The sequence below is a fragment of the Dysidea avara genome, chromosome 1 (genome assembly GCF_963678975.1).
Source record: "Dysidea avara chromosome 1, odDysAvar1.4, whole genome shotgun sequence".
NCBI lineage: Eukaryota > Metazoa > Porifera > Demospongiae > Dictyoceratida > Dysideidae > Dysidea > Dysidea avara.
In genome coordinates this window covers 26,094,485-26,111,486 of record NC_089272.1, presented here as the reverse complement: position 1 = coordinate 26,111,486, position 17,002 = coordinate 26,094,485, and the positions used below count along the sequence as shown (strand labels likewise).

General features: G+C 38.2%; 1 protein-coding gene across 1 annotated transcript in view; it reads left to right on the top strand.

Moving 5' to 3' along the window:
- The window catches only part of LOC136260446 (uncharacterized), a 135,330-nt gene that overhangs the window by 95,426 nt on the left and 22,902 nt on the right, over positions 1 to 17,002 (top strand). Inside the window, exon 21 of the mRNA XM_066054171.1 lies at positions 15,499 to 15,562. Coding sequence (XP_065910243.1) covers positions 15,499 to 15,562 — 64 coding nt within the window. The remainder of the gene's footprint in view (positions 1 to 15,498; positions 15,563 to 17,002) is intronic.

The window sequence follows — 17,002 nt, the reverse complement described above, 5'->3', positions numbered from 1 at the left end:
AGGTTAACTATTGAACCTCAAACCTTTTGTGGTTTGAAAGAAATCGAGCTAAAAACCAGGAAGATACAGCGAAAAAATCAACAGTGTGTAACAATTACGCAATCGAGATTAGCTAATTTTTAATATTTTTATTTTATTATTATTATTATTATTATGCTTGCCACGCCTACCAGGTAAACCGCTTGGGGTAATGCTTTCAAAATCGCTGTACAGATGGAGTTATCATCTTAGAAAGGCTCTTCAATGGTGTAGAAGAATCAGACTTAAATCCACGGAGTTATAACACGAAATCCAACTTGGTGTAGCAAGTGCGAGATCGAGATACTCTAATAGAGCAGTCATCCTAATAGAGCAGTCACCCTGAACAGAATTAAAGAGATCAGTTAGAAATAAGTAACCTGTATAGAGATCAGCTACAAACAAATCACCCTGTAGAGAGTTCAGCTACAAACAATTCACCCTGTTAAAACATCAGTTAGAAGAAGATTTCTTGTAGAGAGTTCAAATACAAACAAATCACCCTGTTGAAAGATCAGCTAGAAGATGTCACCTTGTAGATAGTTCAGTTACAAAGAAACCACCATGTAGAGAATTCAGCTACAAACTAGTGACCCTGTAGATACATCAGCTAGAAGAAGTTACCTTGTAGAGAGTTCAGCTACAAAGAAACCATTCTGTAAAGAGCTCAGCTGCAAACAAATCACCTATACAGAATTCAGCTACAAACAAATCACCCTGTAGAGAGATCAGCTAGAAGAAGTTACCTTGTAGATAGTTCAGCTACAAACAAATCATCCTGTAGAGAGATCAGCTAGAAGAAGTTACCTTGTAGATAGTTCAGCTACAAACAATTCACCCTGTACAGAGCTCAGTTAAAAGAGGTTTCCTTGTAAAAAGTTCAGCTACAAACAAATCACCCTGTAGAGAGATAAGTAAGAAGAAGTTACCTTGTAGATCGTTCTGCTACAAACAATTCACCCTGTAAAGAGATCAGCTAGAAGAAGTTACCTTGTAGAGAGTTCAGCTACAAAGAAACCATCATGTAGAGAATTCAGCCGCAAACAAATCATGTATAGAGAGTTCAGCTACAAACAAATCTCCCTGTAGAGAGATCAGCTAGAAGAAGTTTCCTTGTAGAGAGTTCTGCTACAAACAAATCACCCTGTAGAAAGATCAGCTAGAAGAAATCACCTCGTAGAGAGTTCAGCTTCAAAGAAACAATCATGTGAGAGTTCAGGTACAAACAAATTGTCCTGTAGAGAGATCAGCTAGAAGAAGTTACCTTGTAGAGAGTTCAGCTACAAAGAAACCATCATGTAGATAGTTCAGGTACAAACAAATCACCCTGTAGAAAGATCAGCTATAGAAGAAATCACCTTGTAGAGAGTTCAGCTACAAAGAATCTATCGTGTAGAGAGTTTAACTACAAACAAATCACCCTGTAGAAAGATCAGCTATAGAAGAAATCACCTTGTAGAGAGTTCAGCTACAAAGAAACCATCATGTAGAGAGTTCAGCTACAAACAAATCGGCCTGTAGAGAGATCAGCTAGAAGAAATTACCTTGTAGAGAGTTCAGCTACAAAGAAACAATCATGTAGAGAGTTCAGCTGCAAAGAAATCACCTGTAGAGAGTTCAGCTAGAAACAAATTGCCCTGTAGAAAGATCAGTTAGAAGAACTTACCTTGGAGAAAGTTCAGCTACAAAGAAACCATTTTGTAAAGAGCTCAGCTGCAAACAAATCACCTGTACAGAATTCAACTACGAACAAATCACCCTGTAGAGATCAGCTATAAGAAGTTACCTTGTAGATAGTTCAGCTACAAACAAATCTCCCTGTAGAGAGATCAGCTAGAAGAAATTACCTTGTAGAGAGTTCAGCTACAAAGAAACCACCATGTAGAGAGTTCAGCTGCAAAGAAATCACCCTGTAGAAAATTCTGCCAGAAACAAATTGCCCTGTAGAAAGATCAGTTAGAAGAAGTTACCTTTTAGAGAGTTCAGCTACAAAGAAACCATTCTGTAAAGAGCTCAGCTGCAAACAAATCACCTATACAAAATTCAGCTACAAACACATCACCTGTAGAGAGATCAGCTAGAAGAAGTTACCTTGTAGATCGTTCAGCTACAAACAATTCACCCTGTAGAGAGAGCAATTAGAAGAAGTCACCTTGTAGAGTGTTCAGTTACAAAGAAACCACCATGGAGATTTCTGTAATCAATATATGTGACCGGATTTGCGAAAAGGGGTCTTCCACACACATCCAATTCCGTAAATGTTGGAGACCATAACTCAGTGTTCAAGTAACATAATTATTAACCTGAACATTTCACCATGTATTCAGCTATAGTGGTGCTCACCACTGCCCAAATATCAAGGCAATAGCTCTTTCCAATCTGAAGTTATCAATTGTCAAAGTTGGCAAATTGGACCCCTTTTCGCAAATCCGGTCACATATGTATTATACAGTATATATAATTTGTACATTTACTGATAAAATATTTAAAGTACATCTACTTCATCTTTTCTTCTTCCTGTAGTAAAGAAAAAAACATAGGTTAAAAAAGTCCCAAAGCTGGCCATAGGCCGGCTTTGGGGTATACAAATACAAAAAGAAATGAAATCTAATCCAAAACAGCCAAGCTGTAAAAAAAGTGTGCGGCCCTCAGAAAGGCTATGGTGAAAAAAGATGTGAAATCCAAGGTGGCGGCCAAGAAATGGCTGTGATGGTAGGTTAGTGGTAAAAATTTTAATAACGACAATTCAGGTGAATTTTTGTGAAGCGGCACAAAAATTCACCTGAATTGTCATTATTAAAATTTTTACCACTAACCTACCATCACAGCCATTTCTTGGCCGCCACCTTGGATTTCACATCTTTTTTCACCATAGCCTTTCTGAGGGCCGCACACTTTTTTTACAGCTTGGCTGTTTTGGATTAGATTGTACTTACTGGGCGCATCTGGCTCAGAGTGATTTTCTCTAGTACTCAAACCGCTGCGATTTTCGGTGATAAGGATATCAGTAAGTGTTCATATAATCTATTTCTAGTTGTAGAACGAACTAATAGGATTAGTTTGGCTGTTTTAGCGATTTACAATGTCACGCACGTGATCAATCGTGCTGTCTTAGTGGAGTCGTGTTTAAAAGCTTCGTGATCAGATGATCAGTAAGTGTTTATACAATCTATTCCTAGCCGTAGAACGAACTCGTAGGATTAGTTTGGCTGGTTTTAGCGATTTACAGTGTGTTGTTTACATAACATTCCTAAAATAAATTCTCCGCATAACTGTACTGTATTTGCCCAATTAGCTGCATAACTGTACTGTATGACTCATACAGTACAGTTATGCAGTTGATTAGTACTGTACAGAGAATACGATACGCGGCATCGCTTTGATCCTCCCACGCAAAGTACAATATTGTTAAAGTGAGCATCCCACATAGCCATTCCCAAGATGTATTCAGCATACTGCAGCAGTTGATGACCAATTTTGGAATATATTACTTGTTTTGTGGTTCTCACCTACATTGTTGATATAACAATTTTTGTTGCTAGGAGACATATAAACTAGGAGGGACTAATGGTTATAGCAAAATGGTAAACAAGTTACACAACAGCAAAGGAAATTTTAATAAACTAGCAGTGATTGGATAGTTGATAGATAAAAGTAGAAGACAATTAAATTTGTAGTTTTTCCAGTCCTGATTGTTTGAGAATAAGCACATTAGCTGCTATAAGCATGAAAAAAGCAAGACAGACTAAATTTTAACACAAGGTTTATGATGCAAACTCATTATGCACCTACCAATGTGTCATCCCACTACCCCCCTTGGATGTAAAGCCTGTAAGTGGGGCTTTACAAGGTGAATTGACATGAAACTGCTGCTTCACTATGGGGCATTTGACAATCATTCATTAAGCACCCAAGTATTTTTTCTACGCTACGTCAAATCCCCCACGTTGCAACTGGAGCCAATGGTGGGGATTTGACACAATAGGTTTGTCCTACCATGGGGCATTTAACATTCGGTTGTGCTCACTATAGCCCTATATATGCCCAAGGGGGGGGGGGGGGGGGGGGGTTAGTAGGGCAATACATTGATATGTGCATTATATATAATATGGTGCATCTACTGGGGTAAGAAGATTAAGCCTGTACCTTGTGGGCCTAAGCATGTTCCTCTCCTGTTTTGAAAAATAATCTTTTATTGCCTGCCCCTAACTGGAGTTTGCCTGACACCTTCAACAACACAAAAAGCTATCTAAAATGGTTAATTTAGCTTTGACCATTGGCAAATTACAGCACTCGACAATTATATCAGAGTATACATAACTCTATATATCTACCCAGTTATAGTAGGGTCCATGGTTGTCTCAGATCTACTTATATTATTATCACATCAATCAATCGATGCATAGTAATTACAGCCTACTGTATGTACGCATTGAGCTGAGCCCTCAAAAATATCAACTCATTTGTAGTATTGACTTACCCACTAATCATTCAAATGCCTGACACATCAAGACACACGGTAGTGTGTCGTGCGGCCCAAGAAGCCGGCGCGCCACACCGTGAGTATATTGACAGGAAGAACGAAAACGTCATTTTCACACCTTTGTATCTCGGTGATCACTTATCTGATTGGAACCAAATTTGCTACACAGTTGCCCGCCAGCCAAGGGAGTCTACATTCCCAATTTGAAGGAAATCGCTCCAGCCATTTCCGAGATACGAGCTGCCAAAGTTTCGTTTTTTTTTCTTCGTTTTTTTTTCTTCTTCGTCTTTTCGCACACTTGCAAAAATTGCTATAACAAGCAAACGCGTACTCCGATCGCCTTGAAATTTGGCACACAGAAAGGGAGTCCAAAGGCGAATCCTAGCATCAACTTTGGTACAAATCCGATGAATGGTTCAGGAGTTATGACCGATTATTCGCGTAAAACAAGATCGATTTGTTGTCACGCCTACAGGGTAAACCGCTTCATGGAATGAGTTGAAAATTGCTATGTAGATGGAGTAACCCTCGTAGGAGTGCCTTTTGGTGGTTTGAAAGGAATCGAGATAAAGACCACGGAGATATGACACAAAACCCAACCTGTGTCACAATTACGCGATCGATTTTTATGAATAAAAAAGTATTAGTTTTCACGCCTACTAGGCAAACCGCTTAGAGCAATGAGCTGAAAATCGGTGTATAGCTGGAATAATCTTCATAGAAAGTCTTTGCAGTAGTACAGAAGAATCGGATTACAAACCAATGAGTTATGATTCGAAAGCCAACTCCGTGTAGCAAATGCGAGATCGAGATACTCTAATAGAACAGTCACCCTAATAGAGCATTCGGCTAATTTATTTATTTATTTATTTTTTATTTTTATTTTTTTATTTTTTTTTGAAACCATCAGAATAATGATGAAATGACAAAATTACATACAGAGCCTCGGTAACATGCGACTACAAAGATAAGATCCGCGTAGGCATGGCAAGGATACATACAAAAATAATTAACTACAAAACTTAACTTAAAGTGTCCAGGTTGGATTACTACGTGCATAAAAGATTCTCTGAGAGGAAGTTATAGCCACAGCAGCTGCTCTATCAAGCAATGCTTTCGTCTTGGAAAAACTCAGATTTGAAACTCTTTTCATAGATGTTACTGTCTCTGTAAGGTAATGGCCAAGGCAACCAATTTCAACTGTGTGGTAATGACTAACAAAACCCAAGCGGTCAAGCTCAGCAATAATTTGCAGATATTCTGGCTTCTCCTGCTTACGTTCTCGTGCAGCGGAAAGGTCAGCACGAGAATTAAATGGGCAGGTAAGTTCCAGAAGTACAACAGATTTCATTTCTGCATTATATATAACAATGTCAGGTCGGTGAGAACACACTAGTACAGCAGGGGGAATGGTGGCAGGAGGAGAGTCAGATGCACGTTTGCCATCCAAATCAGCAAATATTTCTACATTATCCAAACAAGCTTGCAACTCAGACATCAAACATAATAAAACAGCATCATGACGAAAAGTAAACCTGCCTTGCTGCAAAGCCACAGGACACCCATTTAGCACATGGTGACAAGTTGGACGAGGTGACAAACAAAGTGAACAAGTTGCACCAGTTTGTATATGCCAGCGACGTAAATTTAACGGAGTTGGTAATGTATCTGATGAAGCTCGCAGCACAAACGAAAGCTGGCCTGGATGAAAACCCAACAGGAGTCGATTCCACAGCTTAGAGTCAGCTTCCAGAACAGCACTTGATTCAAATTTACATTGAACAGAGAGAGTGTCCAGCTTCTCTTTGCATAGTGTCAATTCTCTTTACTCCATTATAGAATTTTATTACATCACAAGTTATTCTGTAGGGAGTTCAGCTGCAAACAGTTAATCTTATAGACAGTTCAGCAAGAAGACAGTCACCATGTGGAGAGTTAAGCAAATATACCACTATAGAGATTCAGAACATTACAAGTCACACTGAAGAAAGTTCAGCTATAAACAAGTCATGCACTGTGTAGAGAATTCAGCTACAATTAAGTCACTCTCTAGAGAATTCAGTTACACAGAATTCTGCTACACACAAGTCACTGTGGAGAGAGTTCAGCTACAAACAAATTACCCTTTAGAGTGATCAGCTACAAACAAAACACTTTGCAGGGTGTTCAACTGCAACAAATCAATTACCTTTAGAGCGATCAGCAATGAACAAATCAACACAAATCTACCTGTAGAGAGATCAGCTAGAAACAAATCACCCTGAAGAGAGTTCAGCTACAAAAAATCACCCTGTAGAGACATCAGCTAGAAACTAGACACAATGTAAGGAGTTCAGCTACAAGCAATCACCCTGTAGAGAGTTCAGCTAAAACAAATCAACCTGCAGAGAGATCAGCTACAAACAAATCACCTTATAGAGAGTTCAGCTACAAACAGATTACCTGTAGAGAGATCGGCTACAAACAAATCAACCTGCAGAGAGATCATCTATATACACACAAATCAACTTGTAGAGAGATCAGCTACAAACAAATCACCCTGTAGAGAGATCAGCTAGAAACTACACACAATGTAAGGAGTTCAGCTACAAACAAAAACCCTGTAGAGAGATCAGCTACAAACTAGACACAAAGTAAGGAGTTCAGCTACAAGCAAATTACCCTGTAGAGAGTTCATCTACAAACAAATCAACCTGTAGAGCAATCAGCTAGAAACAAATCACCCTGAAGAGAGGTCAGCTACAAAAAATCACCCTGTAGAGAGATCAGCTAGAAACAAATCACCCTGAAGAGAGGTCAGCTACAAAAAAAATCACCCTGTAGAGAGATCAGCTACAAACAAATTGCCCTGTAGAGAGATCGGTTACAAACAAATCAACCTGCAGAGAGATCAGCTACACACAAATCAACTTGTAGAGAGTTCAGCTACAAACAAATTACCCTGTAGAGAGATCGGCTACAAACAAATCAGCCTGTAGAGAGTTCAGCTAAAACAAATCAACCTGCAGAGAGATCAACTACAAACAAATCACCTTATAGAGAGTTCAGCTACAAACAAATCTCCCTGTAGAGAGATCAGCTAGAAGAAGTTACCTTGTAGAGAGTTCAGCTTCAAACAAATCACCCTGTAGAAAGATCAGCTAGAAGAGGTCACCTTGTAGAGAGTTCAGTTACAAAAAAACCACCATGTAGAGAGCTCAGCTACAAACTAGTGACCTTGTAGAGACATCAGCTAGAAGAAGTTACCTTGTAGAGAGTTCAGCTACAAAGAAACCATTCTTTAAAGAGCTCAGCTGCAAACAAACCACCTGTACAGAATTCAGCTACAAATAAATCACCCTGTAGAAAGATGAGCTAGAAAAAGTTACCTTGTAGAGAGTTCAGTTACAAAGAAACCACCATGTAGAGAATTCAGCTACAAACTAGTGACCCTGTAAAGACATCAGCTAGAAGAAGTTACCTTGAGAGAGTTCAACTACAAAGAAACCATCATGTAGAGAGTTCAGTTACAAAAAAACCACCATGTAGAGAGCTCAGCTACAAACTAGTGACCTTGTAGAGACATCAGCTAGAAGAAGTTACCTTGTAGAGAGTTCAGCTACAAAGAAACCATTCTTTAAAGAGCTCAGCTGCAAACAAACCACCTGTACAGAATTCAGCTACAAATAAATCACCCTGTAGAAAGATGAGCTAGAAAAAGTTACTTTGTAGAGAGTTCAGTTACAAAGAAACCACCATGTAGAGAATTCAGCTACAAACTAGTGACCCTGTAAAGACATCAGCTAGAAGAAGTTACCTTGAGAGAGTTCAGCTACAAAGAAACCATTATTTAAAGAGCTCAGCTGCAAACAAATCACCTATACAGAATTCAGCTACAAACAAATCACCATGTAGAGAGATCAGCTAGAAGAAGTTCACTTGTAGAGAGTTCAGCTACAAAGAAACCATCATTTAGAGAGTTCAGCTTCAAACAAATCACCTGTAGAGAGTTCAGCTACAAAAAAATCTCCCTGTAGAGAGATCAGCTAGAAGAAGTTACCTTGTAGATCGTTCAGCTACAAACAAATTACCCTGTAGAGAGATCAGCTAGAAGAAGTTACCTTGTAGAGAGTTCAGCAACAAAGAAACCACCATGTAGAGAGTTCAGCTGCAAAGAAATCACCCTGTATAAAATTCTGCCACGAACAAATTGACCTGTAGAAAGATCAGTTAGAAGAAGTTACCTTGTAGATAGTTCAGCTATAAACAAATCACCATGTAGAGAGATCAGCTAGAAGAAGTTAACTTGTAGAGAGTTCGGCTACAAAGAAACCATCATTTAGAGAGTTCAGCTTCAAACAAATCACCTGTAGAGAGTTCAGCTACAAACAAATCTCGCTGTAGAGAGATCAGCTAGAAGAAGTTACCTTGTAGATCGTTCAGCTACGAACAAGTCACCCTGTAGAGAGATCAGCTAGAAGAAGTTACCTTGTAGAGAGTTCAGCTACAAAGAAAACACCATGTAGAGAGTTCAGCTGCAAAGAAATCACCCTGTAGAAAATTCTGCCAGAAACAAATTGCCCCGTAGAAAGATCAGTTAGAAGAAGTTACCTTGTAGAGAGTTCAGCTACAAAGAAACCATTCTGTAAAGAGCTCAGCTGCAAACAAATCACCTGTACAGAATTCAGCTACAAACAAATCACCCTGCAGAGAGATCAGCTAGAAGAAGTTAACTTGTAGAGAGTTCAGCTACAAAGAAACCATCATTTAGAAAGTTCAGTTACAAACAAATCTCCCTGTAGAGAGATCAGCTAGAAGAAGTTACCATGTAGAGAGTGAAGCTACAAACAAATCACCCTATTGAAAGATCAGCTAGAATAAGTCACCTTGTAGAAAGTTCTGTTACAAAGAAACCACCATGTAGAGAGTTCAGCTACAAACTAGCTACCTTGTAGAGACATCAGCTAGAAAAGTTACCTTGTAGAGAGTTCAGCTACAAAGAAACCATTCTGTAAAGAGCTCAGCTGCAAACAAATCACCTGTACAGAATTCAGCTACGAACAAATCATCCTGTAGAGAGATCAGCTAGAAGAAGTTACCTTGTAGATAGTTCAGCTACAAACAAATCACCCTGTAGAGAGATCAGTTAGAAGAAATTACCTTGTAGAGTGTTCAGCTACAAAGAAACCATCATGTAGAGAGTTCAGCTGCAAAGAAATCACCCTGTAGAAAATTCTGCCAGAAACAAATTGCCCTGTAGAAAGATCAGTTAGAAGAAGTTACCTTTTAGAGAGTTCAGCTACAAAGAAACCACCTGTACAGAATTCAGCTACAAACAAATCACCTGTACAGAATTCAGCTACATACAAATCACCTGTAGAGAGTTCAGCTACAAACAAATCACCCTGTAGAGAGATCAGCTAGAAGAAGTTACTTTGTAGATAGTTCAGCTACAAACAAATCACCCTGTAGAAAGATCAGTTAGAAGAAGTTACTTTGTAGAGAGTTCAGCTACAAAGAAACCATTCTGTAAAGAGCTCAGCTGCAAACAAATCACCTGTAAAGAATTCAGCTACAAACAAATCACCCTGTAGAGAGATCAGCTAGAAGAAGTTACCTTGTAGATAGTTCAGCTACAAAAAATCTCCCTGTAGAGAGATCAGCTAGAAGAAATTACCTTGTAGAGAGTTCAGCTACAAAGAAACTATCATGTAGAGAGTTCAGCTGCAAAGAAATCACCACTGTCCAAATTTCAAGGCAATAGCTCTTTCCAATCTGAAGTTATCAATTGTCAAAGTTGGCAAATTGGATGTGTGTGGAAGACCCCTTTTCGCAAATCCGATCACATATGTATTATATATATAATTTGTACATTTACTGATAAAATATTTTAAGTACATCTACTTCATCTTTTCGTCTTCCTGTAGTAAAGAAAAAAAACATAGGTTAAAAAGTCCCAAAGCTGGCCATAGGCCGGCTTTGGGGTATACAAATACAAAAAGAAATGAAATCTAATCCAAAACAGCCAAGCTGTAAAAAAAGTGTGCGGCCCTCAGAAAGGCTATGGTGAAAAAAGATGTGAAATCCAAGGTGGCGGCCAAGAAATGGCTGTGATGGTAGGTTAATGGTAAAAATTTTAATAACGACAATTCAGGTGAATTTTTGTGCCGCTTCACAAAATTTACCTGAATTGTCATTATTAAAATTTTTACCATTAACCTACCATCACAGCCATTTCTTGGCCGCCACCTTGGATTTCACATCTTTTTTCACCATAGCCTTTCTGAGGGCCGCACACTTTTTTTACAGCTTGGCTGTTTTGGATTAGATTATTTATAGCCAAAGTTTTCACCATATGTTATAGGAAGCCATAAAAGTATATAGCCTATATTAACCTTTCCTGAACTGTTGGTGGAAGCACTTGTTTGTTCTTGACACCTTTGTTGTCATCACCAACCATCTTGGTTGGTTGAAACGTTGAGGAAATATCCTCTTTCATTTTTAGCTGTTTTCTCAGGGTTCAGCTCTAACTTGTTCGCGGTCTGACCCACACAGCTAGGACAAGCCAGCTACGAGGCTCTGGCCTACACAAGCATAGTATATAATCCCAGGAAGCTACTATGGCATGGGAGATTCCTGTCTAACATTACGACGGTAGTTATATAGCCGTTTACAATGACTTAGCTATACACGAACTTACCCGGCAATTTGCTGGGAGAATAGTGTGATGCATTCAGTGCCGTCAGGCTTCACTGTCCATTCTGAGGCATACATTCTGCAACAACTCGCAGCTGATTCGGCTGCACTTGTCACGCACAGATTTCGACTAGACTAGTTATATCATCAACCCACTGCTTCAGCAAGAACAGTTAAGACTGTAGCCTCGACTTTGCTGGTTCTTATTTACGTGAAACATCACGCGAGATATCACGTCAGTCCTTGCGGGAATTTGAACATTATTTTCAGTTTGAATGAATTTTCTCTTAGCAAGTCACTTTTAGTAGTGGTTCTAAACACTGAACTTGAAAGCTTTTGCTACTAATTTAGCTAGCTAATCTGTTGCTGAAGCTGTTATTATGCATGCATGCATACAGTGTCTCTTATGTAATATAATACAGGGGCGGATCCAGGGGGGGGGGGGGGGGGGGGCTTTGGGGGATGAAGCCCTCCCCTTCATATTTAGGCTTTACTTGATCAATATGCCGAGTATTATAATGAAATTTTGTCTTAGCATAATTATATGATCACTAATAATACAAATACTCATAAAACCACCTTATAAACATCTTTCCAAGGTATTATCAGTGGATTTATGCTAAAGTTTATGCAACAAGGACCCGGATCAGCATTGGAGGTGTACAAGATCAAGATACTCTAATAGAGCAGTCAGCTAACTACTCTAATAGAACATTCACTGGAAACATGTAGTTGGTTCTGTTATGGAATTTTCCCACTGCACCTATACATACAATGAAGTCAACGTTGAAACCGGGTCATCCGAGTCAACCAAGTCACATTTTCTCCGGGTCATCCGGGTCCGACCTGGTTTACAAATTATCCGGGTCTGACCCGGATTGGATCACGTGAGAAACAAAATTGTTCGTTTGACGATGTGGAAACTTATAAACGCTATCGTGTAGCTCTTTCATGAGCCATGCCCACTTATTGCATTACCAACATATGCTCAGCCACGCCCATTTATTAGTAAGTGCAGTATGTAGCACGAAACTGAGGGTATCTATGGTGAGGGGTAGCTATTGTCAATAGGTGATGACCTTTTTTTTTTTTTTGGTCTTCAACCTACAGCTAGGCTGAAGTTGCAATATTTACTCCATGAATCGAACGCTCAAAACGTAGTCTCGTTCGCTCGCTCGAGACTAGCTTAAACATAGTCTTATTGCATGCCTCGGCTTTAATCAATCCGGGTCACATCCGGGTCAAATCCAGGTAAGTAGGTCATCCGGGTCAGCAGTAGTGACCCGGCTTCAACGCTGAATGAAGTGCATTGGTCTGTTTAAAGGGCTTCATTCATCTACTTGTGTAGTTAATATGTATGGCAATACTTAATTCAGGTACACAATTTCCATTGAAAATGCTCTCAGATTCAATCTTGTATTGTTCAAATTTCAAAATTTTCCACTTTCAACATTATTATTCTAACATGCACCTATTCAGTGTTGTGCGGGGGTGCATCATGTACTTGGTTGTCTGTACCTACCCAAACTTTTCCATTAGCAAAATGCTTCAGAGAGCCATACCTATAACCTAAAGGCAGTATATAAAATATCTACAGGCAGAAAATATTATGAATTTTATGTGGAAATATCTCCAAATTGCAGTATTTTAGCATCTATTTTTCTAAATTTTCCTAGGGGTGGGCATGCCCCCAGACCCCTCTAGTTCCAGCATGCTTCGCACACCTCTACCCAAGAGATTAGTACCTTGAGTTAGCCCCCCCTCCCCCCCTTTATAAATCCTAGATCCGCCCCTGTATAATACCTAACTGTATGTTCTCTATTCAACAAAAAATAGTGATATCCTGTGCCAAAAACAGCCCAGCTGTAAAAAAAGGTGAGGCCAAGAATGCACAAGTACATGTTCATGGAGTAACTACAACCAAAAGACATGATATCAAAATCTGGCCAAGAAAGTATTTACAGTATAGGCACTTTTGTGTATTCATTTTCTATATGCTTCACATTATCACATCCAGCTAGTTGTACATGTGTGCTTGCAATATAAACAATACTACTGAGATGATAAAAGATATTACACTGCATTTTTACCAAAATTAATTTAACTAAAAATTTACAATTGGTTTCTACTTGGCCATCTTTTTATTTTAATATACAGTGCAAAAAGATGGCCAAATAGAAACCAATTGTAAATTTTTAGTTAAATTAATTTTGGTAACAATGCAGTGTAATATCTTTTATCATCTCAGTAGTATTGTTTATATTGCAAGCACACATGTACAACTAGCTGGATGTGATAATGTGAAGCATATAGAAAATGAATACACAAAAGTGCCTATACTGTAAATGCTTTCTTGGCCAGATTTTGATATCATGTCTTTTGGTTACTCCATGAACATGTACTTGTGCATTCTTGGTCTCGCCTTTTTTTACAGCTGGGCTGTTTTTGGTACGGGATCATTAATATCAAGGATGTACATAAAGGGAAGTAACTTTAATTTAATTAGCCATGAATCTATGAAGTTCACTGCCCAATGGTAATTTACACCCCAAGGGAAAATAAATTCAGCAAATTTTATGAGTAATAATACTTATACATAACTTTGCAGTAGAGCAAGCTATTTACTTCAAACAAAAGTCATGTTGTTCTTAGAACACCTTTAATTTGAAAGCAGTTTAAAATAATACCTCAGGGAGATAAAGACAGAAATGATGAATTTTTAATGCAAAATCAACTGTAAAGGTTGCCAAAGGCAAAATTCACTGTGGTACTATACCAAAAGATAAATGTCATCAGAAGTACAATTTATTGATAGTACTGTATAGTAGGGACTACAAAAGGAGTAGTCGTGGTCCACAAAATAACATCACCCAAAAACCAGCCTCAATTTTTCCGTGATGATGATGAGGCAGTATTGGTTAGGTAAAACTAAGCCCAAACAAGCTTTCAGATCAACCCAAAATGCTTTCAACAAGTTGCTATGGAATTTTAAAAGTAATTTTATTTAACAGTATTTTCGACTGCCTGACTGCCCGACTGACTGACTGACTGATGCCTTCAGACAAGCGTAACTTGATAATGGCTAAGGCTACAGGCTTGATTTTTTTTACGTCACTTCGACCTGAGAGGTACCATTTGGTATAATGCAGTACATACAACGCATTCTTCATGGACTTACCAATGTCCTCCTTTGTGTCCCATTCATCTTGCTGACAGTGAAAGTGTCGATTTGGCAATAGCATGTGATAGCTTCCCTTGTAATGGAAATCATCTGTATTTTTCATAGTGGCTGTTTTGATTGCAGAGTTGCTTTTCGAGCAGTTCTCGATTCATACTGCTGTGTAACAGGTTAAACACACCCGACAACAAAGCATAATGGATACTTCACTTTTCAGATGATAATTGATATAACTGGGGCACATGGCACATTTCTTTCGATATGCATGGATTGCAGAGGTACTTTTCGAACAGTTCTACGTAGATCTGAAATGCTGTGTAGCAGGTTGAACATAGCTAACAACGAAGTGTAATGGATATTTCGCTGAGACAATAATTGATATAGTAGGTGCACGTGGTGCCATTTCAGATGCGGTATACGTGGGTTCACCAGTCATAATAATAATATTTGCAAAAGCAGTTAACTAACAAGTACACAGAAAGATGCACAGTAGAGATATAACACTTCTTATTGTTTTACAGTGATTTAATATTGTGCACTACTCCAGCTTGTTTCAGTACTTTTTGTCGATGTGCTATAGTCCCTACTCTAGTTGAAAATTCCAAATTTTTCTGTGTGCTTGTGTAGAAGTTTCATAATTGTATCACAAAGTGCACAAAATTCCCAGTGTTTTGCACTATGGCACTCTACTAATAAGAAGATTAATATGAAGAATATACAGTTTTTGAAGTCATGTGTCTCAGTATTGGCTGGGAAGATTTGACTCAAATTCGGATTAGAAGGTTCCCTATCCTGAGGAAGTTTCCACAGCCAAATTGGTTAATTTTGGTTCAGGCACTATCAAGCTAGCTATGGATGCATGAAAACAGTGTTTCCTTGATTCCTGTAAAAAAATTTAATGCACACTTGTACATGTCTAATGTGAACCCACATTGACTGCACTTTGCAGCACAACACAATATCTTGTGTCTTGATTCAATGTAGCTAAATTTGAGTGTTGCGAATCACTAACTTCTAACATCTTAGCATCATACTAATTGAACGTGGTAGTCTAATAGATTTAATATTGTGCTTTTGTACAGCATATAAGTTGTGTCAGTACTACAGTTACAGTAGGTATCAGTAAGTAATTTTTTTTACACAGGGTGGCTGTCATCACTGTTGAATCAGATGAATTGGACCAGGCTTTGCTAGAGAATGTGGTTGAGGTATGTTCATACAGTTGTCTTTACGTATATAAACCATGATTTTCTTAGTGCGTTTCTTTATTAGAGATACTGATTTATGTAATAGTCACATTTTAACTATTGTAGAGTATACATATATGGCCACAGTAAAATGAATCTGTATCAAATGGCCAAGCTGTGAAAAAAGGTGTGTTGCACGAAAAAGTATGAATTTAGTTGTTAGGAAAAAGAATTGTTTCGATGATGTTAACAGTAACATCCTTGTAGCCATTTCTTGGCTGCCACCATTAATTTTGCAACTTTTGTTCACCCTGGCTTTTTGGGTATGGCATCCTTTCATGCAACTTTAATTTAACATGTGTTTTCATTAGTCACAATCACTTCATCAACGTTGTTTTAGAGTGACTACTCTATTAGAGTATCTCAATCGCATGTTATATACACAGGTTTGGCTTTTGCTATATACGTAACTCCTAGTGTGTTACTCTGATTTACTAACACCCACAAAAAGGTTTAATATATGTGATGGGTAGATTATCCATGAATTGATTTTCAACTTGGTCCCGTAAGCAGTTTATTGCATAGGTATGGCAAACAATCAATCTTATTTGTATGAACTTGGTTTGCACACTTGTTATTAAAGGCTGCTTTTTAATTCTGTCACTGTTGCTCTGATTGTTTTCAAGCTACAAAAGATTTGAGTTGCAATGATTAATCTATCATCCTACCAGTTTTACAAAAGCAGTTACCCTGTAGACATGACAATAAATCAGTCTTTTTTATATTAATGAATGTGCAACTTTCAATTGTATTCAATGCAACCTTGGTATCAAGATTCACCTTTGAACTATTTCTACGTTTGCTGAATTACAAAGCAATTGGATAATGAGTTCACATTTATAGCAGTTTTTGTAAGAGTGCAAAACTGAGAAAATTAGCCAAAATATGACAGCTTGTATCTTGGGAATGCCTAAGGTGAATTGGTATGTGTACTACTGCATGTGGAAGGAATTTTCACAACATCCATCTTAATTCATAAAAATAGCATAAAATTTGGCTTTTCATAAAGCTGATGCAGGAATTTTCCCATGTATTTCTGAAATTTCACATTCTCAAAAAAAAAAAAAAAAAGATGACAAGAGACATGCAGTAATTATGAATTGTGGTGGCCTAAAGTTCTTAAAATCTTCTAAAGATTGCGAGTGTACAACTTCAAGTGGCAATAAATTCCATGACTAGATGGTTGATGGTAGAAAAGTAATCTTCAATTCTGGTGGAAACTTACCGTTCCAGTTTCTTAAGTTGTGATCATGTGTACTTAATCTGTGTGAGTGTAAATGGTGTTGAAAGTCTAGCCAGTTAGCATTTTATAAAACATATCTGGTCAATATCTCTTTGACATTGAAGTGTTACCCACCTTAGCTTGTATGATAAAAGTTACACTAGCATATCGTGAGAATT